Here is a 23,205-nt window from a genome sequence, read left to right on the forward strand (position 1 = left end):
AATAAGCCCTCATTCCGTTCAATTGACGGAAATATGGTGACGGAAATTTTATTTCTAACTGTTAAATTTGGTATCGCCATAATCGGATTGACTCGCAGAATAAAGTTAACATGTCAATTTTACCTCACGGGGAACTCTGTAAAAACAAAACCCAAAAAACAATGGAGGAATCACAGTTTTTTTTTCTCATTCCACCGTACGGTTAAATTTTTTCCAGTTTTCCAGTACATTATATTGTACAATAAATGATACCTTGAAAAACAACAACTCGTCCTCAAAAAACAAGCCCTCGTACGGCTATATCAACGGAAAAGTAAAAATGTTATGGCTTTTGGAATGTGGGGAGGAAAAAAAGCGAAAAATTCTAATCCGAAAAATGGCTTCGGTGGGAAGGGGTTAAAGAGGTTGGCCTTAAAATAGAAAAAATTATCTGTTTTTTTTTTTGTTTTTTTTCAGAAACAGTGCCATTCTTGTCCATGGGTTGTGTTTGGCGTTGCTGCTCGGCTCTATTCAAATAAATTGGCATGACCAGCAATACCAGACTCAGCCTGTGGACAAGAGTGGCACTGTTTCTGGAACAGCAGATACAGGGAGGCCTATGAGATATCAAACACTTTGTCACAGTATAATTACGAGTAGAGGCTCTAGTAGTAGTCATGGAGGTCATAATGGACGTTGCGGATTTCCTACTGAAGATGATCAATGCCAATGAAAATTATTTATATATTAACATATTCCAACAGTTTTATAGTAATATAATTGGCAACATGTTCTTCTCTAGTTGACTTTAAACCCTTAGGGTATGTTCACACGGCCTATTTTCAGACGTAATGGAGGCGTTTTACGCGTCAAATTATGCCTGAAAAGACGGCTCCACTACACCTACAAACATCTGCCCATTGCTTGCAATGGGTTTTACGATGTTCTGTTCAGACGAGGTGTAATTTTACGCGACGCTGTCAAAAGACGGCGCGTAAAAAGACGCCCACGTCAAAGAAGTGCATGTCACTTATTTGGACTTTTTTGGAGCCGTTTTTCATTGACTCCATTGAAAAACAGCTCCAATTACGTCCGTAATGGACGCTGCGAAAAACGCGAGTACTTGCAAAAACGTCTGAAATTCAGGAGCTATTTTCGCCTGAAAACAGCTCCGTAATTTCAGACGTAATTTGTTAAGACGTGTGAAAATACGCTTTCCCGACGTCTGCTGTATATATACGGTGCGCATCAAGTGAGGGAGTATGGAGCGGGCTCACGGGCTCCATAGAACGAGCGTGTAACACTTCAGGATAACAAGAGGGATCCCACTCGAGCGCGATCCCTCTCGTTTAACCCTTTAAATGCCGCAGTCAATAGCGACCACAGCATTTAAATGGCTAGAAACGGGGGCGGCCCCCTGTAACGTTGCAACGGCCACCTGCGACGTGATCGGAGGTCGGCATGGCAACCTGGGGGCCTCTGGCAGGGTTTCATAGGAGAGTGTCATTATCACGATATACTGCAAAACATTAGTATTGCAGTATATCATGCAAGCGATTACTGGTTCAAGTCCACGAGGGGGACAGGTAAAAAAAACAGTAAATTAAAGTTTTATTTAAAAAAGCACAATGTAAAATAAATAAAAAATTAACATAACTGATATTGACACGTCCGTAAAAGTCCGAACTATTACAATACATCATTATTTAGTCCACAAGGTGAACGCCGTAAAAACATAAAACTGCCAGAATCGCTGTTTTTTGGTCACTTCATCTCCCACAAAAAAATGGATAAAGAGTGATCAAAAAGTCTAATGTACCGCAAAACTGTACTAATAGTATGGTACTAAAATGGCCCCGCAACAAGTAAGCCCTCATACCGCTCAATCGACATAAAAATTAAAAAGTTATGGCTCTCAGAATATGACGACACAGCTTAAATTTTATTTTTAACAATCCGTTTTTTCCTTGTAAAAGTAGTAAAACATAAACCCATATAAATTTTGTATCACCATAATCATATTGACCCGCTGAATAAAGTTAACATGCCATTTTTACTGCACAGTGAACGCCGTAAAAACAAAACCCCCCAAAAGATTGAGGAATTTCTGTTTTTTTCCTATCGTCCCACCCACAAATAACTTTTTTTCCGGTTTTCCACTAGATTATATGGTACAATTACTGGTGCCGAGAAAAATAGTTACTTTTCTTAAAATAAAAATAACTTCACGAATTTCCTTTGTTTAAACACAGGCTGAGGAAACCAAACGCCTTAAAGAGTTACAGCTGGAGCAAGAAGGGAGAATGGCACAGGAGCTGGCAAGAATAAAACACGAGCAACTAAAAGATGAAAAAATGAGGCAACAAATAAGAGAGAACAGGTAATGTATTTAATTTGTCTAATAATAACTTACATAGTGTCAATAAATATATATATATATATATATTTACCGTATTGAAGAGGATTGGTCACCTCTCCTGACAGGTCTGGTTTAGTAATCAATTGTATTCCCCATAAAATAACGATTTTGGAACATCTTTCCATAGAACTCTACATTGTACCGCTTCTCGGTTATTTCTACTAGAAATGTATGAATTAGTTGACAACTGGGAGTTACCAGTTGGGGGTGTGCCCCTATATAGACTGGCAAGTCCAATAAGTGCTGAGTGAGACTGTGTAGGGACACGCCTCTTAGACAAGAGGAATTGTAACACCCAGTTGTCAATTTATTCATACATTTCTAGGAGGAATAACCGGAATGGCACAACGCATAGTTTTAAGAAAATATGTTCCAGAATTGTTACTTTATGGGGATTTACTTAAATAGACACTGCAGAAGAGATGACAGCCCCTCTGTAAAGAAGAACTTCAGTCTGCTGGATTGGAGTTCTGTGTTACATTGTATTTAGGATGAGATTGTGCTGACGTCTAGCAGTCTCTGGAGGCAGTTTTAGACTACCACTCCCCTTTTTTGGCACATAGTCTGAATTTTTGGTGACATCCACTGCCATGACTACCACTATAATAATTTATAATCAATAGATAATTTGAAACCCCTTAACACACCATGACGACACTGTACATCATGGTGCGGGGGCTGAAGTATGAAGCTTGCTCACGGGCTGAGCCCGCGCCATACGCTGCGGGTGTCAGCTGTGTATTACAGCTGACACCTCGCACTAACGGCCAGCAACAGAGAGAACTGTCCGTCTAACCACTTAGATGCCACGGTCAATGGCGACCGTAGCATCTAAGCCGTTAGAGCGGGCCGTCCCCCTCTTTCTGACAACCCATCGCCCCCCACGCTACTTGATCACGTGGTGCAGATGGTTGTCATGGCAGTCAGAGTGCCTACTGAAGGCCCCCAGGTCTGCATTCTTTCTGCTCCCGTTAAACCCTGTCTCTGGCTGGGCTTAACAGGAGCTGGTAAAAATGACAATAAACTGCAATACATTGTAGTGTGTTGTACCAGTGATCTGTTAAAAATAGTTAAAAAATTTTTTTAGTAGTGTACAATAAATTAAAAAATCCACCTTCGTTTTCCCAATTCTCCTCTAAAGTGAGGTAAAAAAAAGAAGCAACTTAGCTGCAATTTTTTTTTCATAAAATGTTAAAGTCGTATGTGGCAAAAAAACGGTACCAATAAAACCTACAGCTCGTCCTGCAAAAAATTAGCCCTCACACCTCTCAAAAACGATGGAGATATAAAAAAAGTAATGGTTCTCAGAATATGGCGACACAAAATTCTTTTAACAAATGGTTTTTCTTTGGAAAAGCAGTAATACATTTAAAAAAATTATATAAATTTGATATCGCCATAATCATATTTACTAGCAGAATAACGTTTAAGTTGATTTTTTTACTGCACGGTGAAAGCCGTAAAAAAGTTACCTTAAAACAACGGAGGAATCACAGTTTTTTCCAATTCCACACAACAAAGGATTTATTTTCAGTTTCCCAGGACATTATATGGTATGTTAACCCCTTCACAACTGCCATACGGCTATATACGTTCCGCTGCCGATGTCCCGTGCAGTTGTCACACGTGTATAAACATTGGCAGCCTGGTACGGGGTTTAATGAGTGCAGTGCTGCTTCAGTGTGAGTAGTGCTGCACTCTCATGTCTGCCTGGGTTTTAAGAGCCCCGGAATACACCCCCCACTGTAGATAGCGCCACACACAAACCCCGCAAAACCCCTGTAGATAGCGCCACCAAAGCTCCCTCTAGGAGCGGAATCCCCGGCCAGCACTCTGGCCACGGATTCCCCTCCTAGAGGGAGGCCCCGACGTCTCAACATCTCCACTGTAAATAGTGCCAACCCCCCCTGTAGATCGCATCAAACCCCCCTTCCCCCTGTAGCACCACCTAAACTCCCACTAGGAGCGTAATCCCCAAGGTCAGATCTCTCTGTGCTGGGGATTCCGCTTCTAGAGAGCCCCTGACGTCACTGTCCACCGTCAGGGGCTCTCTCTAGTAATCCCCGGCCGACACTCGGACCGGGGTTTCCGCTACTGGAGAAGCCCCTGGCATCACTATCCATATATGGACAGTGACGACAGGGCTCTCTCTAGGAGCGAAATCCCCGGCCAACATTCTGACCGGAGATTCCGCTACTGGAGAAGCCCCTGGCGTTACTATACATATATGGACCGTGACATCAGTGCTCTTTCTAGGAGCGGATTCCCCGGCCGACATTCTGACCGGGGGGTTCCGCTACCCTGGCATCACTATCCATACATGGACAGATAAATCAAGGGCCCCCTATAGGAGCGGAATCCACGGTCAGAGCTACAGTGGTGCTATCTACAGGAAGGGGGTGCCATATAGGGGGGGTGCTGCTATCTACAGGCGGAGAGGCACTATCTACAGGGGAAGTGGCGCTATCTGCAGTGGGGTGTGGTGCTATGTACAGGGGGGATGGTACCATCTGCAGGGGGTGGCGCTATCTGCAGGGGGTGTAGTGCTGTCGACGGGGGTGCTATATACAAGGGGTGTAGCACTAGTTTCATGAGCACTGTGGCATTATATGGGCACTAACTTCAGGGGACACTGGCGCTATCTACATGGCACTGTGTGTGGCACTATGGGCTCTATCTACAGTGGGAACTGTGGCACTATGTGTGCACTGTGGCACTATTTACAGTGGGCACTATATGTAGGCACTGGCACTATCTACAATGGGCAATGTGGTACTATCTACAGTGGTATTGCGTCACTATCTACATGGGCACTGTGGTGTTCATTAGGTGGCTGAGAAAGAAAACCCTAACCAATACAATTCATCCATTTTTTTTGAACGTCCATGAAAAAAGCGGATGATAAATGGCGGTGAAAAACGGTCAGACGGCCAGGAAATGGATTTAAATTTTGAGACACATCGATGCAAAACAGCCATGAAACACTGACCGTGGATCCGTTGTTAAAGCATCCGGGGACCAAAAATTGCATTGCGATAATATATTTATGTGGAACAAAGTAACTTACTAATATACTTTAATTAAAAATTCTGTACTAAATGGTGGAGTTCAAACTTCGTGAATTATTCAGGAAGTGCTGGAGCTTTTCTAATAATGTATTTATGGTCAGGTTTGGTCAATGATGGCCTTATGGTTAAGTTTGCCTAGCACCCTATTCTTTAACTGTTGAAGTGCTGCTATGCTATGTGTTTATATTGATTGGTGAGTCCAAATGTATGTTTATAGTTAAATCTAGGATATTATTGATACTGTATAGTATAATTGTATTGAAAGTTTTAACTGGATCTGGTTCATTCTTGTTTATTATTTTCTGATTTTCCTTTTCTCATAGCCTTGAGCTCAGAGAATTGGAGCAGAAACTGAAGTCCGCCTATCTAGCAAGGGAGAGGGCTGCGCAAGTTGCTGAAAAAGAAGTTCACAATTATGAGAAAATGGTAAGGTGGTTCATTTGCTGCAGATTTATACACCGGTGCACAGGAAAATGACTTAAAGGGAACCTGTCACCAGCATTTCACCTATTAAACCAGCAATACCCGGTGGTAGTGGGTGAAAAATCATTTTTATGTAACCTATAATTATCTTCTAAGTAGCTCTGTACCGATTCAATTTTTTACTGTTCCTTGCGCCATATGCTAATGAGCATAAAGAGTCCTATCTTCATTCGAAAAGAGTCATATTTTCAATCCTCAAGCCCTTCCGATTTAACACCGCCTCTTTATTTTTGAGTATCCGCTCCTCGCCTCCCCCCAGCACATACGAAATCCAGCGCTTGCGCATGGATGTCCTGTTCTCAGTGCATGCGCACCATGGGACACAATAGCGGCGCATGCGCAGTAACTGGATTTGAGGCCCGGGTGAAGCAGGGAAGGGTGTCGGACCATATGTGACGGGCACATGCATGCTATCTCAGACGAGATTTCGGCATTCAGGGCGGGCCATTTTTCGGTGGTGGGCGGGTATAAGAAGAGGAACGAACGAGACTGCCAGATTATTACCAAAAAAGGTGCAAAACGTTTGCAGACCGTTATTTATGGTCAGAGGAGGAGTTTAGTAGAGGGGATAACGGCAATGAACTTTTGACTGCAGCGGCCAGCGAGGGGTGAGTAGAGTTCAATAGGTGAAATTCTGGTGACAAGTTCTCTTTAATACTTTCTTCATGGGAATTTATCTTGGGAAACCTACGTATTGGTGGAGATTTATTAAGAGTGTCGTAAAGTGAATTAAAAATGGCCCAAATTGTGCTAATTTTTTTTAATATAACGCTCATGGCATAATCCCTTTAGTGCAACTTGCTAGGCATGTTAGACACATTACTGTTATAATGGTGAAGTGTATCTGTCTATCGTCTGCTGAAGGAGGGAGCCATTTTCTGTGAGAGTAGTTTTTATTTTATGGAATTGCCTTCCTTGCAATTTTCTTACATTTTTAGATTTTGTGTGTACATGTATGGTGTATTTAACCAGTTCAGGACCGGGCTATTTTGAGCCTTCAGGACCAGACACCGTTTAGCCCTTTTTAGAACATGTTAGTTAAATGGCTATAACGTTTTTATTTGTTGGGCTAACTACGTGATTTTTGCGACGTTTTTTCCGTAGACAATGCAGGTTTCTTTTTTTATCATTTTTATACACATCCTTTTTGCTATTTTAGAGTTTTTATTCATAGTTTGAAAATAATAGTAAAAAAATAAGCTTTTTTACGTTTCAACTATTTTTTTTTGGGTAATATAGTTTTACCCTAAAATAGACCTTTTATTTGTGATCGTCATTGTCTACCGTAAATTTTAATATATTTCATGTCTATATTAGGGTAATTGGGTCAGCGCTAGCGTTACAACAATGATTGGCGGGAGGGGAACGTTTTTTTGGGATGGGTATTTTATGTGTATTTATTCTAAATTTTTTGTTGCACTTTACTTTACTTTTATTTTATTATTACTATGGTCTGTCCCTCAAAGGTCAAAAAAGACCTTTGGGGAACATCATATATTTTTTTTCTTTCTTTTACACCATCTTTTCCACTGTAACTGGGGCTGCACAGCAGCCCCAGGTACAGGGGAAATCAGCCCTCTCATAGTGACGATTGTCACTAATAGGGCTGTGCTGGGTCTAGTAAGACCCAGCAGCCGTCTGTCAGTAACGGCACCCGGCAATCATGTGACCAGTTACATGAACACCGGGAGGAATAGTGACAGCATCGCAGCTGCTGCCTCTATTCCTATACACAGCGTTCATTGAGCGCTGTGTACAAGTCATCAGAGAAGACAGAAGCAGCGAAAGCTGCTTCTATCCTCTCCTCAGGGTCCCGGCAGTCACTGACAGCCGGAGACCCGACATTCAGCTGCCCGATCGCGCGGGCAGCAAGTTAAAACCCGAGCCGTAAAAAGTCTATGGCTCGGGTTTTAAGGACCCTGACCGCTGGCAGTAAAAACACAGCCAGCGGTCGGGAACCAGTTAAAGGTAACCATAAGTTACACTCAAATCTCTTCTTTATTGGCTTAAAATGCTTTGTTTATACGTGCCATTATAAAGTTTTACTGAAAAACTAGGGTGGGAAGGTTAACCCCTAGGCGCACCACGACGCAACTGTACGTCCGGGTGGCCAGTGTCTTAGCGCACCAGGATGTACAGTTACTGCGCGGTTCCCGGTGCACACGGTCGGCGACAGTGTGGAAGCGGGAGGCCAGCTGTCTCCGACAGCTGACACTCCACCGTTGCCGATCAGCGGCTCATTTTCGGTGATTTTGGCAATTAACCCCTTAAATGCGGTGATCGATTGCAATCGCTGCATTTTAGGGGTTTCTAGAACATCGTCAGACCTCCCAATAAAATCGTGAGGTTTTCAGATGGCTAGCATGGCGACCGAAGGCCAAGTAATAGATTATTGACCAAGAGACAAGAATTATGTGAGATATTAACATGCAAAATAGAAAATATAATAGAATCACTTAAGCCATATTCCCTACACCATGACTTTCATACTATAAATCACAACATTACTAATCGCATCTTTAGATTAGAACAGGATCTTATTGAAAGAAAGGCAGTCAAATTGGCGAGGGATAGATTGGATTATCTTTCTTATCAGATCAGAACTTGGAGTAAACCTGCATCACAGTTTCAAGGTAATAATGCAGATACCTTGAAGAGCTTTCAGCAACGTACAATACCTACCTTAACATCAAGTACAAACACAAATGAGGAACTAAGAACAGTCTATAATAAATCAAATAGACTTTTCTTGAATAGCAAATATACTAGATCTAATAAAAAAACGAAACAATTAAGTAACGTTGTAGGGTCCACTACAATGTTTCTTAATAAAAAAAGATATTAATAATAAAAAAAGATACTAGTAAAAAAGATACTTTTTCTACTCCCATTCATGACTCTAAAAAACTCAATGAGCAGATTAAGGTTTCTACACTGGATGGAGATATGGATTTATCTAGATTAACAATACATGACACCTCCGATGATATATTGTCCAATACTGTGATTAACATCGAATATTACAATAGGGAAGGTTTTTCTTCGGATTTTCCAATATCCCCAAAAGCCACGACCATTATAGATAATACTAAAGTAGGTTCCACCATGTCGGTTCCTTTTCTAACCCCAGCGATATGTACTACACCTTTATGAGAGAGAGGTCTTAGACCTCTAGTTAACACCTCGTCTCCCTCTTCCCCTTCTCCTTCTTCATCTTCTTTTTTAGAGACACTACCTGCTCTAAACTCCCAACAGACAACCATAAGCGATTTCTTTCGCCCGAAAAAAAGAAAAAACATTATAGAGGAACCCGGGGAGGCAAAAAGAAAAAGGGAGTAATAAAAGTCCCCCCTCTTCTTCATCCACCTTTCATGTCCATTTTTAACCTTTCTGACCATATTTTAAATAAATCTGAAATTTTACTTCTTGAAAAAGGTCTTTCTTTTTGCCCTACTGCCGGAATTAATGGTTTTAATTTATTTATTGATCTACATCGTTTTATTAGGAAACTCACACTAAAGAGGCATTTTCAATTAACATCCCACAAGTCACTGTTTGGAAAAGATCAAAGTGATTTAAATAACATCCAACAGAGTGAATCACCCCCGATTTTTAAACCTACTGTTTTAAAAGCACCTTCCAAATTTTATCCTGTAGCTCATCAAGGCAATTTTATCAATACTTTTTATCATTTAGTGGGCATAGACTTAGAAGATTTGGAATCACACTATCTCCCACATAAAAACTATTTGTCTATTATGGAAAAACGTGCTCTCAAAAACCTTAAAGAAAATACATCAATTGTAATAAGATCTGCAGACAAGGGTGGTGGTACAGTAATCCAGAATACCTTAGATTATTTCAATGAAGCAACGAATATTTTGTCAGATACGAACTATTATATCTGTCTTGACTATAATCCCATTGATGACATTAACAAAAACCTTAGATCACTGATAGAACAAGCATTTTCAGATAAAATTCTTAATAAAAACGAAAGAAACTACCTCACCCCAAAAAATACTAATTTACCATTCTATTACCACTTGCCGAAAATACATAAGGATCCCAAAAATCCCCCTGGGAGACCTATTATCTCTGCCATTCAGTCACCTACTTGTCACTTGTCTCATTATTTAGATTTAATTATGCAAAAATATGTTGTAACATTGCCCAGTTTTTTAAAGGATTCGACACAGCTTATCAATGAACTTCGTTTAATTTCTGCAAAAAATAACCCACTTTTGATTACTTTGGATGTTAGTGCATTATATAGCAATATAGAGCACTCTCTAGGTTTGAGAAACCTTAAAAATACATTTAAAAAAGACAATGATCTCCAACCATTACAAATTACATTTTACATTGAGAGTATGGAATTTATCCTCAAAAATAACATCTTTTCCTTTGATAACAATATATACCATCAAGTAAAAGGCACAGCGATGGGTACCAGAGTAGCACCGAGTTACGCCAACATCTTTATGGGCGCATTTGAGGACCAGTTCATATGGAATCACCCCTGGGCTATGAATCATATCCTTCTATATAGGAGATACATAGACGATTTGATCTTTATATGGAACGGCAATTTAGTAAGTGCGAATAACTTCTGCAATGCACTAAATGAGAATCTATGGGGCATTAGTTTCACATTCAATATCCAAGAAAAAGAAATCGATTATCTTGACCTATCAATCACCTCCTCAGGCGATAAGTTTATAACACGTAATTTTTTTAAGAAAGTAGACACTAATAGCTACTTAAACTTCAACAGCGGTCATTACTCGAAATGGCTTAAGAATATTCCATACAGCCAATATAAGAGGATTAGGAAAAACTGTACCCTTGGATGTGATTTTAAGAAACAAAGCAGAATACTATATAAACGTTTTAAAGACAAAGGTTATCCGAACACATTACTAACCGATGCCTACAAAAAGACCTCAATACTATCCCAAGAGGATTGTCTACCAAAATATACCATCAATGAATCACAAATCAGAAGAGATTCCCAAGAACATACTAATGAGAATAATACCTTTTGGTTTTAATTTCATTACACAGTATAACACATCACATAAGAAAATAGGAGATATACTGAATAGACATTGGCATGTACTTCAAACCGACCCCTTCCTCCAAAAGATCCTACCTTTCAAACCGAAAGTTACGTTTAAAAGAGCTAGAACTATAAAAAATATTCTTGCACCAAGTCAGGTGAATTTTTCTAAATTAAAAAGTGTTTCGGGACAAGAAATACAACCACGAAACCCGCCGCCCCAAAAGGGGAGTTTCAAATGTGGACTAAGTAGGTGCCTATGCTCTAAATCAATTACGGACGATACCCATACATTTAGATCACAGCAAACTGAAAAAATATTTAATATTGAAGCAAGTCTAAATTGCCAATCCAACTTTGTGATCTACCTAATAAACTGTATTTGTGGTGTCCAATATATAGGAAGGACAATCCAGCCACTACATTGCAGACTAAATAAACATAGGTTCAACTGTAAAAAGAAATTCCTACTTCATAGCATTTATAGACACTGTACTGTGGCACACGAGGGTAACTTCGCATGTTTCACTATTACCCCTATTGATCAAATCCAAGAAAGCCATCCAGATCGTTTTAATATTCTCTGTAAAAGAGAAATATTTTGGCTCTACAAATTAAAAACATTAAAACCGGTAGGTCTGAATGAACTAAATGAGACTATCATTTAAATCCATTTTTTTATTATTTATTTTTTGTAATCTCAATTTATGACAAAATAAGAAATGTGTCTCTTTTGCACTTATATTCTTTTGATAAATAGATGACCACAACACTCTTTTTTTTTTTTTTTTTTTTTTTTTTTTTTTATATATATATATATATTTTTTTTTTAAAAATCCTCTTTAATGTACTACATTATACTAGTACCTTTTTAAACGGTCTCTCTTTTTTACATGGTTAATGAGCGACATGACTCTATGACAAAAAACGCAGAACTCACGACTTTTTGGAACATATAAAATCAATTTGAAATTCTATGTATTTAAATGTCCATATGATACCCTTTATTTTTATTTTCATTTATATTTTTAAACATTTTCATCACTCTATTGTGCGATTTTACATTAGCCTCTTTTTTCTATGGTCTCTTTTTTTCTATGGCCTTAATAAGCGCTACGTCTCTATGGCAACAAAACACTTAAATGACAACATAATGTTTCGACCAAGTATGACTACATTTAAACTTCGTTTTTATATATATATATTTTTATATAAGTGCTTTCAAATATGGGATGTGATCCTCTAAGTGAGGAATTGTATATTAACATCTCTTCCTATGATCTTTTTCTCTTACGATTTCAGTTAGCGTAAATATGGAGTACCATAATAACAGCTTTTCGTATGGTCTTTTTCTAATGTTCTTTTCTAGTTTGTACTAAATAATGTTTTTTAGTTGTAATTTTTCACATGTCTTTTGTATATTTTTTTATGTATTTTAAATCTTCTTGTATGTTTATTGTGAACACAATGATTTGCCGTAACCCGCCTCCTGTTTGACCTTTAACCTAACCCGGCAGTTATCCGGTTCTTCTGGGTTATATAAACAGTGAATCCCCTTTGAATAATTACTTGTACTCTGACCTGACGAAGAGGCCGGTACGGCTTCGAAACACATAATTTGTTGTTGTTTTATGTACAATTAAAAATCCATTATCTTTACACGGCTGCGCCCTTGGATCTTTCCGTCCTTTTTCTCCTTTTTTCCTTTTACTGGATTTGTTCAGCGGAGTTTGTGGACTCCAAACCTCCGGAACGGAAACTGCGGCTGCAACCGGCTCTCATAAGGGCACTTTGAACACGCTACTTTGGGATGTTGTGCTCCTAGCATAACATTACCAGGTCAGTATATTTGACCACTTTTCTTTTCCTCTAAACTACACAGATTCAGGCACGATGTGCGCTTTGTTTCTATTTTTATCTCCATAGCGCGATTGCCATGTACGGAAGCCTATCCGGACCAGCCTCCTGATGGACTTCCTGTCAGAGTGACAGGAAGTCACTGTGTCGTTCCCGATGCACACTGTCGGTGACAGTGTCAATGACCGTGTGCTTCGGGAACCGGGAGGTCAGCTGTCCCCGACAGCTGACACTCTACTGTTGCCGATCAGCAGCTCATCGCCGCTGATTTAGGCAATTAACCCGTTAAATGCGGGGCTCGATTGCAATTGCAGCATTTTAGGGGTTTGTAGCACATCAGCAGCCCCCATGCAATTGTGGGGGCTGCTGATGCTTGTGATGGCACCGGGGGGCCAGAGCCTCCGGATCTGCCATGTATGGAAGTAGAGTTACTGTCAGAGTGACTGGGAGCTCACACTGACTGTTGGAATACGTTACACTACCTAGGTAGTGTAATGTATTCTAGCAGCGATCAGAGCTTCAAGTAAAAAAAGAAAGTGAAAAATGTTTTACAAAAGTGTAAAAATAAAAGATTTTTTTTTTCCTATAATAAGTCTCTTATTATAGGAAAAAAATTAAAACGTTAAAGAACAGTACACATATTTGGTATCACCGCGTTCATAACGACCCAATCTATAAAACTATAATGTTGTTATTTTTCCCACATGGCGATCGCCGCAAAAAAAACAAATTAAAAACAATGCCAGAATCACTCGTTTTTAGGTCACCACCCCTCCCAAAATATAGAATAAAATGTGATCAAAAAGTTGCATGTACCCCAAAATAGTACCAATAAAAACTACAACCCGTCCCGCAAAAAACAAGCCCTTACACAGCTTTTGTGACTGAAACATAAATAGGTTATGGCTCTCAGAATATGGTGACACAGAAAATAAATTATTTTATAAACAAGTGATTTTATTGTGCAAACGCTGCAAAACATAAACAACCTATATACATATGGTATCGCCGTAATCGTACCGACCCCCAGAATAAAGTAAAACTGTCATTTTTAGCGCATAATGAACGCCGTAAGAAATAAAGAATATAAAACGCCAAAATCACAGTTTTTTGGTCACCAAAGTTCTAAATAAAATATAATAAAAAGTGATCAAAACGTTGTATGTACCAAAAAATGGTACCAATAAAAACTACAGCTCGCCCCGACAAAAATAAGCTCTGACACCGCTCAATCGACCAAAAAATAAAAAAGTTATGGCTCTCAGAATGTGTTGATACAAAATGTTTTATTTTTTTTAACAAATTGTTTTTTCTTTGTAGAAGTAGTAAAATATAAAAAAATATTTATACATTTGGTATCACCGTAATCATATTGACCGGCAGAATAAAGTTAAGTTGTCGTTTTTACCGCACGGTGAAAGCGGTAAAAACGAAACCCAAAAAGCAATGGAGGAATCGCAGTTTTTTTACAATTTCACCCCACAAAGAATTTTATTTTCGGTTTCCCAGTACTTTAAATGGTGTCCATAGAAACTACAACTCTTCCCGCAGAAAATAAGCCCTCATACTGCTCTATTGATAGAAAAATAAAAAAGTTATGGCGTTTGGAAGGCGTGGAGTGAAAAACTAAAATGGAAAAAAAGCAAAAAAGGATCAGTCCTGCAAAGGTTAATTAATTTCTATAAAAAAAATCAATTATTACCACATGTGGGGTATTGTGATACTCGGGAGAGATTGCGTTACAAATTTAGGGCGACTTTTTCTCCTTTATCCCTTGTGAAAATGAAAAAATTCAACATTTTAGTGGACAAAAATGCTGATATTCATTTTCATGGCCTTATTCTGCAAAAAAACCTGTGTGGTATAAATGCTCACTATACCCCTAGAAAAATTCCTTGAGGGGTGTAGTTTCCCAAATGGGGTCACTTTTGGGGTGTTTCCACTATTTTGTTCCCTCCAGGGCGTTGCAATCGCAACATGGCACTGAAAACCAATCCAGCAAAATCTGCGCTCCAAAATCCAATTAGCGCTCCTTCCCTTCTGAGTCCTGCTGTGGCTCCATACAGCAGTTTATTACCACATATGGGGCATTGCCGTAATCGGGAGAAGATGCTTTACAAATGTTGTGGTGCATTTTCTTGTTTATTCCTTGTAAATATTACAAATTTCTATTTTTTTTCAGAAAATAAGTAGATTTTTATTTTCACAGACTAACTCCAATAAATATAGCAAAATACCTGTGGGGTCGAAATGCTAACTATACCCCTAGATAAATTCCTTGAGGGGTGTAGTCTCCAAAATGGGGTCACTTTTGGGGCGTTTCCACTGTTTTGGCACCACAAGACCTCTTCAAACCTGACGGTGCCTAAAATATAATCTACAAATAAGCAGGCCCCAAAATCCACTAGGTGCTCCTTTGCTTCTGAGGCCGGTGCTTCAGTCCATTAGCACACTAGGGCCACATGTTGGATATTCCTAAATACTGCAGAATCTGGGCAATAAATATTGAGTAGCGTTTCTCTGGTAAAACCTTCTGTGTTACAGAATTTTTTTTGTTACAAATGAATTTCGGCAAAAAAAAATGAAATTTGTAAATTTCACCTCTACTTTGCTTTATTTCCTGTGAAACGCCTAAAGGGTTAAGAAACTTTCTGAATGTTGTTTTGAATACTTTGAGGGTGCAGTTTTTAAAATGGGCTGATTTATTGGGGATTCTAATATATAAGGCCCTTAAAATCATTTCACAACTGAACTGGCCCCTGTAAAAATCGCCTTTTGAAAATTTTCTTTAAAATATAAGAAATTGCTGCTAAAGTTCTAAGCCTTGTAACGTCCTAGAAAAATAAAAGGACGTTCAAAGAACGATGCAAACATAAAGTAGACATATGGGAAATGTTAACTAGTGAATATTTTGTGTGGTATTACTATTTGTTTTACAAGCAGATACGTTTAAATTTAGAAAATGCTAATTTTTACAAATTTTCTCTACATTTTGGTGTTTTTCACTAATAAATATTAAATTTATCGACCCAAATTTTTCCACAAGTTATTACCACATAAAGTGAAACATGTCAGATTTCGGCTGTGTCACAAGGCCAAAACAGGCTGCGTCCTAAAGGGGTTAATAACCTGTTATGTATTAGGGCTGTTTCTATTTTGGTGGTCATTCATTGATTTTCCTTTCTGTGGTTTTCACCGTATTTTTTGTATAGAAACGAGAATCTGAAATCGCTCGAAAAATGAAGGAAGAACATGAAAAAGCTTCAGAAGAAGAGTTGGCCAAGGAGACAAGACGTTATCAGGAGAAGCTGCGTTACCAGAGAGAGCTAGAAACACAGCTGGAAGATAAAGAGAAGAAGAGGCAGGATGCTTACCAGGAATTCCTAAGGGAGAAGATCCTGGTTGATGAAATTGTGAGGAAGATTTATGAAGAAGATCAAACGTAAGCTTGTTTGCAGTGCTGTAATCTACTTAGGAAACCTATAGTAGGCGATCTTTTATAATGTTTACAACAGAATGAAGAAATCTGCCCCACTGTACTTAAAGTTAGACCACATAAGATTTGACAGGCAAAAACGATATCCTAATGGTGCACGCAGTATAAATTGCTACAACTCGCTAGACAGCTAGAAAAGGGCGTGCACTATTTTTTTATTTATTTTTTTGGTGCAAAATATTGGTGTAAAAAACACTAGATGGTGTAAGGGAGAGAATTCCTTATACCACATAGTGTTTTTTACACTAATATTTTGTGCCAAAAAAATAGTGCACGCCCTTAAGAAATCTTTTTAAAACTATTGAAGGAGGCATAAAAAAAAGTGTCTAAAATGCATAATTTGGTGCACACCAGGTACGCCAATTTTTAGGTGCAATTTCTGCCTGAACTCTGGTGCATTTTTCTTAGTAAATCTCCCCCAGTGTTTTTTGTTTCTTACTTTCTGAATGAGCAAAAAATGGAATTTTGTAGGATAGCGGTTTTTTAATGCATTATTATACATTAGTGGCTTTAGAAAAGATTTAATATTGCTTACACAATTCGACATGTGTGCTGTGCTTGTATAATCATTCCGCAACCCATTACTACCCGAGTGACATTGAAAAAGGGTGAATAGGTGCAGATGTAAAGGAGGTCAGGCTGATACAGGAGTATTACTAAATTTAGCTGTACACATTACACGTTTGTTTCTGGACCTCACCAAATTTGATGGGCTTCGTTGACAGCGTAATGTCAATGGGGCCTGGCCAACCTTTGGTCTAGAGCTGCCATTTAAAAAAAAAACAAGGATCCAACCGGATGGATTTGTCCTATACAATCCTTTTGTTTACCCCAGAGATAAGTAGCTCTAAAGGTTCTGAAGTAAATCTGGCTGCTGCTTATCCACAGTACTCTGTCCAAACTCGAATGTCAATGACGGAATTGTAACTGATGACTAGAAGTCAAATGATCAATACCCTATGTCTATGGCTTCCTTAACAATAAATGATGATCACACAATGTACAATGACTAATAGGTAAAAACGGTATGCTCTGATTTCCACAAATAAGATTGTGATTGCTCATGCTAAGTATATCCTATCATCAGGGTTTGGATATATGTTGGCATTGAGTTGCTTGTTTTCGTGTGTGTAGGAAAAATTCACAAGAGGCCAACAGATGGCAGCAACGTACACATATAAATACAAGTACACCGGATCTTAACACCAATGTATCGTGAAGTTATTCTTAACATTTAAGTAGTAGTGGTGCTTTTATTGTACAAGGTATTTACACACTGTGCGCACCTATACATTAAGTCCCTGTCACATCAGAGAAGACGTTCTCTAAAAATGTTACATACACTGATACACCACAAAGTTGAAGCCCAATACACCTTGAAAGTTAAATTGTCCTACTCCTTAGTGGTTTGTGAAAATCATCTTTGCTCTTTTACATCTACTGTACACCAGGAAAGAAATGGCTGAAATGATGGAATATAATAAGTAAAATAGGCAAAATCATACAGTACATTAGATGTAGTAGTAGTACAATTATTACGTAAATATGTGAAAATATTAAAATGGATATTCCCATCTCACACATTTATGGCATATCCACAGGTTATGCCATAAAAGTGTGATATGTGTGGGTCCCACCTTTGAAACCTGCACCTAGGTGGAGCATGGGGGTCCCCCGTCCCACCTCCACATCAAGGCGGAGAGAGAATTTAAAAAGTGGTCCGTATTTTCCACATAGGTGCAGGTCCAAGAGAGTCGCACCTGTTTCACATTTATGGCATATCCTGTGGTTTCTCCATAATTGTGTGGGTTGGGATTACCCCATTAATGGATTTTGTCTTGGACTGGTGAAGACGTGGGAATATTATGTACCCTGATTAAAGGGGATGTCTGGTTTAGAAAACACTTCTAACAAAGGGTGATTATTAAAAGCAGACACCCCTTAAAGAACTTTTTAGTGCGCATTTTGTTTTTTTACAATTGATCATGAGGGATTATACTGAAGCAAAGAAACTGAAATATATAACTTTTTGTATATATATTAATTTTACAGGGAAAGGCAATTGAAACTAGAAAAATTGAATGCCACAAGAAGATATATAGAGGAATTTAAAGATCAGCAGGACACCTGGAGAAAAATGGAGGAGAAGAAGATGGAGGAGGAGAACAGAAAGATCCTGGCTTTTGCTAATATGCAACAGAGGAGAGAGGAGGACCGCATGGCACAAGTTAGAGAGCAGGAGGAGAAGAAAAAGGCTCTTCAGGACATGGTATTGATCACTGGGACAAGTTAGACTAGAATCCCCAAGCTCACTGTACAATTCATAAAATAAAGTACATGCAAATAGTGGAGTGAAAATGAATGGAGTAGGAATTAAAAAGGTTTTACAAGATTTTTTTAAAATATAGTCCCAGAACTACAGATTTAAGAAAACGAAATTAGAGGATAGTTTATAAAACCTTTCATATTCCATTCACACTACATGGTACATAGTATTTCATAATATGCATTTCACTGCTCCTTTACACCATTTCAAAGAATTAGTCATAATGATTCCTAGTTTAAAAGAAATGATGAATTATGGTAGGTTATGAGTGTTTTCTTTAGAAATAACAAGTGATACATTTTGATATTAGCTTGCAGAACATATCCAAAGAGAACAAGAACAGAGAGAAGAGCTTGAGCAGATGCGTGAAGAGCTGTACCTGGAAGAACAAGCTGAGGAGGCCAGACAACGGCAAATTGTAAGTCATGGGAAGTGTCATTTTTCTGTTTTACTATGATATATAGTTACATAGTTAGTACGGCTGAAAAAAGACACATGTCCATCAAGTTCAACCAAGGGACGGGAAAAGGGAAGGAAAAATTTCTACACATAGGAGCTAATATTTTTTTGTTCTAGGAAATGATCTAAGCCTTTTTTAAAGCCATCTACTGTCCCTGCTGTGACCAGCTCCTGCGGTAGGCTATTCCATAGATTCACAGTTCTCACAGTAAAGAAGGCTTGTCGCCTCTGCAGGTTGAACCTTTTTTTCTCCAGATGGAGGGAGTGCCCCCTTGTTTTTTGAGGGGGTTTTACAAGGAACAGGATTTCACCATATTTTTTGTATGTGCCATTAATATATTTATATAAGTTAATCATGTCCCCCTTAGTCGTCTTTTTTCAAGGCTAAATAGGTTTAATTCTTTCAATCTTTCCTCATAACTTAAATTCTCCATGCCCCTAATTAGCTTCGTTGCTCTTCTTTGTATTTTTTCCAACTCCAGGGCATCCTTTCTATGAACTGGAGCCCAGAACTGAACTGCATATTCTAGATGAGGCCTCACTAATGCTTTGTAAAGTGGCAATATTACATCCCTGTCCCGTGAGTCCATGCCTCTTTTAATGCACGACAATATCCTGCTGGCCTTTGAAGCAGCTGATTGACACTGCATGCTGTTATTGAGTTTATGATTTACAAGTACACCCAGATCCTTCTCAACAAGTGAATCCGCCAGTGTAGCTCCCCCTAGGACATATGATGCATGCAGGTTGTTGGTACCCAGATGCATAACTTTACATTTATCTACATTAAACTTCATCTGCCAAGTGGACGCCCAAACACTTAGTATGTTTAAATCTGCCTGTAATTCATGAACATCTTCCATAGTCTGAACTATATTACATAGCTTGGTGTCATCTGCAAAAATAGAAATAGTGCTATTAATCCCATCCTCTATATCATTAATAAATAAGTTGAATAATAGTGGTCCCAGCACTGAACCCTGGGGTACTCCACTTATAACCGGGGACCATTCAGAGTAGGAATCATTGACCACAACTCTCTGGATTCGGTCCTTGAGCCAATTCTCAATCCAATTACAAACTATATTTTCTAAACCTATAGTCCTTAATTTACCCATTATGCGTCTATGGGGGACAGTGTCAAATGCCTTTGCAAAGTCCAAAATCACTAAATCCACAGCGGCCCCTCTGTCTAGACTTCTGCTCACCTCTTCATAAAAACAGATTAGGTTAGTTTGACAACTTCTGTCCTTAGTAAAACCGTGCTGGCTGTCACTTATAATACTATTTATTGTCACATAATCCTGTATATAGTCCCTCAATAGCCCCTCAAACATTTTCCCCACGATGGATGTTAAGCTTACTGGTCTATAATTACCCGGGGAAGACCTAGAGCCCTTTTTGAAAATAGGCACCACATTTGCGCTGCGCCAGTCCCTTGGCACTATACCAGTCACTAGAGATTCTCTGAATATTATGAAAAGGGGGACAGAAATAACTGAACTAAGCTCTTTAAGAATTCTAGGGTGTAACCCATCTGGTCCTGGGGCCTTGTGCACATTTATTTAATTTAGCTTGGACCATATCTACATTCATCCAATTCAGTATATCAACTGATATATTAACAGCACTGGCACCGGCTACATCAGCTACTCTTTCTTCTGTTGTATATACAGAGCTAAAGAACCCATTTAGTAACTCTGCCTTCTCTTGATCCCCTGTGATCAACTCCCCATTACCATTATCTAGGGGTCCTACATGTTCAGACCTTGGCTTTTTAGCATTTATATACTTAATAAAAGGCCATACTTACAAATGGGCACAGCCAGATCAGAAACGCCAATGAAGGCGAGTGAGCAGGTGCTTTTCATTATTACTTATATTCGCTTCTTTTGGACACAGCCGGGTCTTTGATGCTGGGAGAGCATGGTGTGTTGTTGTTTGGCCTAGCAAGCAGGGTAGCCCGCTCTATGAATTATCAAGGCGTCACAAATAGGCTTCTACCTGGCTATACACGTTGCGCCTCATGACGTACACACTATCCCTCCATGTTTCACACACTTGCATCCCATTATTCATTTATTTTTTAGGCACTTTACTCATTACTGCCCCCTATATTTCACTTACATTATTACACTTGCACATACACTATTCATTTATTATTTCTTACTACACATCCCATGCACCACATACCACTCCCCTCAAGACTAGTGGGAGTGGCTATTATTATTTAAAGCACCTGCTCACTCGCCTTCATTGGCGTTTCTGACCTGGCTGTGTCCATTTGTAAGTATGGCCTTTTTCTGTGTTTTTGTATAAATGTCCTTGTTTTTATCTGTTTTGCATTTATATACTTGAAGAATTTTTTGGGATTTGTTTTACTATCCTTGGCCACCTGCCTTTCATTTTGTATTTTTGCTAATTTTATTACTTTTTTACAGATTTTATTAAGCTCTTTATATTTTACAAAGGCTACAGCTGTACCCTCAGATTTGTATTTTTTAAATGCCCTTTTTTTGTCACGTATTGCCCCTTTCACAGAAGGTGTAAGCCATGTGGGGTTTAATTTGAGTCGTTTATACTTGTTACCTATAGGAATACATTTTGCACTATAATAACTCAAAGTAGATTTGAAAATCTCCCATTTATCATTTGTTCCATTATTTGACATTAGTTCTTCCCAGTCTATATCCTGAATTGCAGCCCTCATCCTGGGGAATTTGGCTTTCTTAAAATTAAGTGTTTTTGCCCTCCCAGCCTGTGTTTGTTTTTTACAGTATAGGTAAAATGTAACTATATTATGATCACTGTTACCGAGGTTTTCACGAACATTGACATTCCCAACAAGATCTGCATTATTAGAAATGACCAGATCCAACAGAGCTTCACCTCTAGTCGGGTCTTCCACAAACTGGCCCATAAAATTTTCCTGCAACAGGTTGAGGAAATGTCTCCCCTTTGCAGTTGAAGCTGAACCATGACACCAATTAATATCCCGGAAATTAAAATCTCCCATTATCACTACAGTACCCGCCTGTGCAGCCCGCTCCATCTGTTTATATAGCTGACCTTCCATCTCCTCAGTTATATTGGCGGGTCTATAGATTACACCAAAAATAATTTTTTCAGTGTTTACCTCCCTTTCTAGTTCCACCCACAAGGTTTCAACCTCCTCACAGTATTCACCCACTATTGTCTCTTTCACACTCTCCTTCATATCACTTCTCACATACAGACATACACCACCGCCTTTCCTATTTGTCCTGTCTTTCCGAAAAAGTGTAAAACCCTGTAGATTTACAGCCCATTCATGTGAAGAGTCCAGCCATGTTTCAGCAACACCAACTATATCTATATTTTCTTCCAGTATCAAGGCCTCCAGCTCCCCCATTTTGCTTGCTAGACTTCTGGCATTTGTGAACATACACTTTAACTTGCCTGTCAGTTTTTCACTTTTATTATCAGAAATGTGATTTGACATGATTTTGTTTTGGTTTTTTTTGAAATTTCAAATACTAATGTGTTATGAATACTCAGATTCTTTAGTATAACAGGTTACAATTGTGATCTTTACCTGAGGATGCAGTGTAACCCATGGCACCAATTGTTGACCAACTCTCTGAACAAATCCAGTGCACTGCATAACAGCATAGAAAATGCTATGCAATCTGAAGGGCTCTCTAATATTTATTTTCAATAGAAAAATCAGTTATTTTTGCGGCAGGTTCTCTAAAAAAAATGAAAACAATGTGTAATCACTCAAATAATAATTGTTTAACTAAAAAAAAAAAACTCTAGCGACACATTCCCTTTAACACCACCAATTCGAAAGAATCATACAGAACAAAAAATATCTTAAACAGTAAAATCCAATATTTATTGATTATCTAGTTTTGATATACAAAACAAATATGTAAAAATAGTCATGAGAAACACAGACAAAAGAATAAATTCAAGAAAACGAAGGCGGACTCCCCACATACAAAATGACCTCAAATATAAGAATCTATGTATAAATGAGTCCGCCTTCATTTTCTTGCATTTATTCTTTTGTCT

The 23,205-nt window shown here is 38.7% G+C and overlaps 1 protein-coding gene across 1 annotated transcript in view; it reads left to right on the forward strand.

Moving 5' to 3' along the window:
- The window catches only part of MNS1 (meiosis specific nuclear structural 1), a 34,528-nt gene that overhangs the window by 5,826 nt on the left and 5,497 nt on the right, over window positions 1–23,205 (forward strand). The window contains exons 3-7 of the mRNA XM_075857963.1: window positions 2,232–2,359; window positions 5,790–5,892; window positions 16,081–16,310; window positions 18,417–18,633; window positions 19,001–19,108. Of these exons, the coding sequence (XP_075714078.1) occupies window positions 2,232–2,359; window positions 5,790–5,892; window positions 16,081–16,310; window positions 18,417–18,633; window positions 19,001–19,108 (786 nt within the window). The remainder of the gene's footprint in view (window positions 1–2,231; window positions 2,360–5,789; window positions 5,893–16,080; window positions 16,311–18,416; window positions 18,634–19,000; window positions 19,109–23,205) is intronic.

This window comes from Rhinoderma darwinii, chromosome 3, assembly GCF_050947455.1.
Source record: "Rhinoderma darwinii isolate aRhiDar2 chromosome 3, aRhiDar2.hap1, whole genome shotgun sequence".
Classification (NCBI taxonomy): domain Eukaryota; kingdom Metazoa; phylum Chordata; class Amphibia; order Anura; family Rhinodermatidae; genus Rhinoderma; species Rhinoderma darwinii.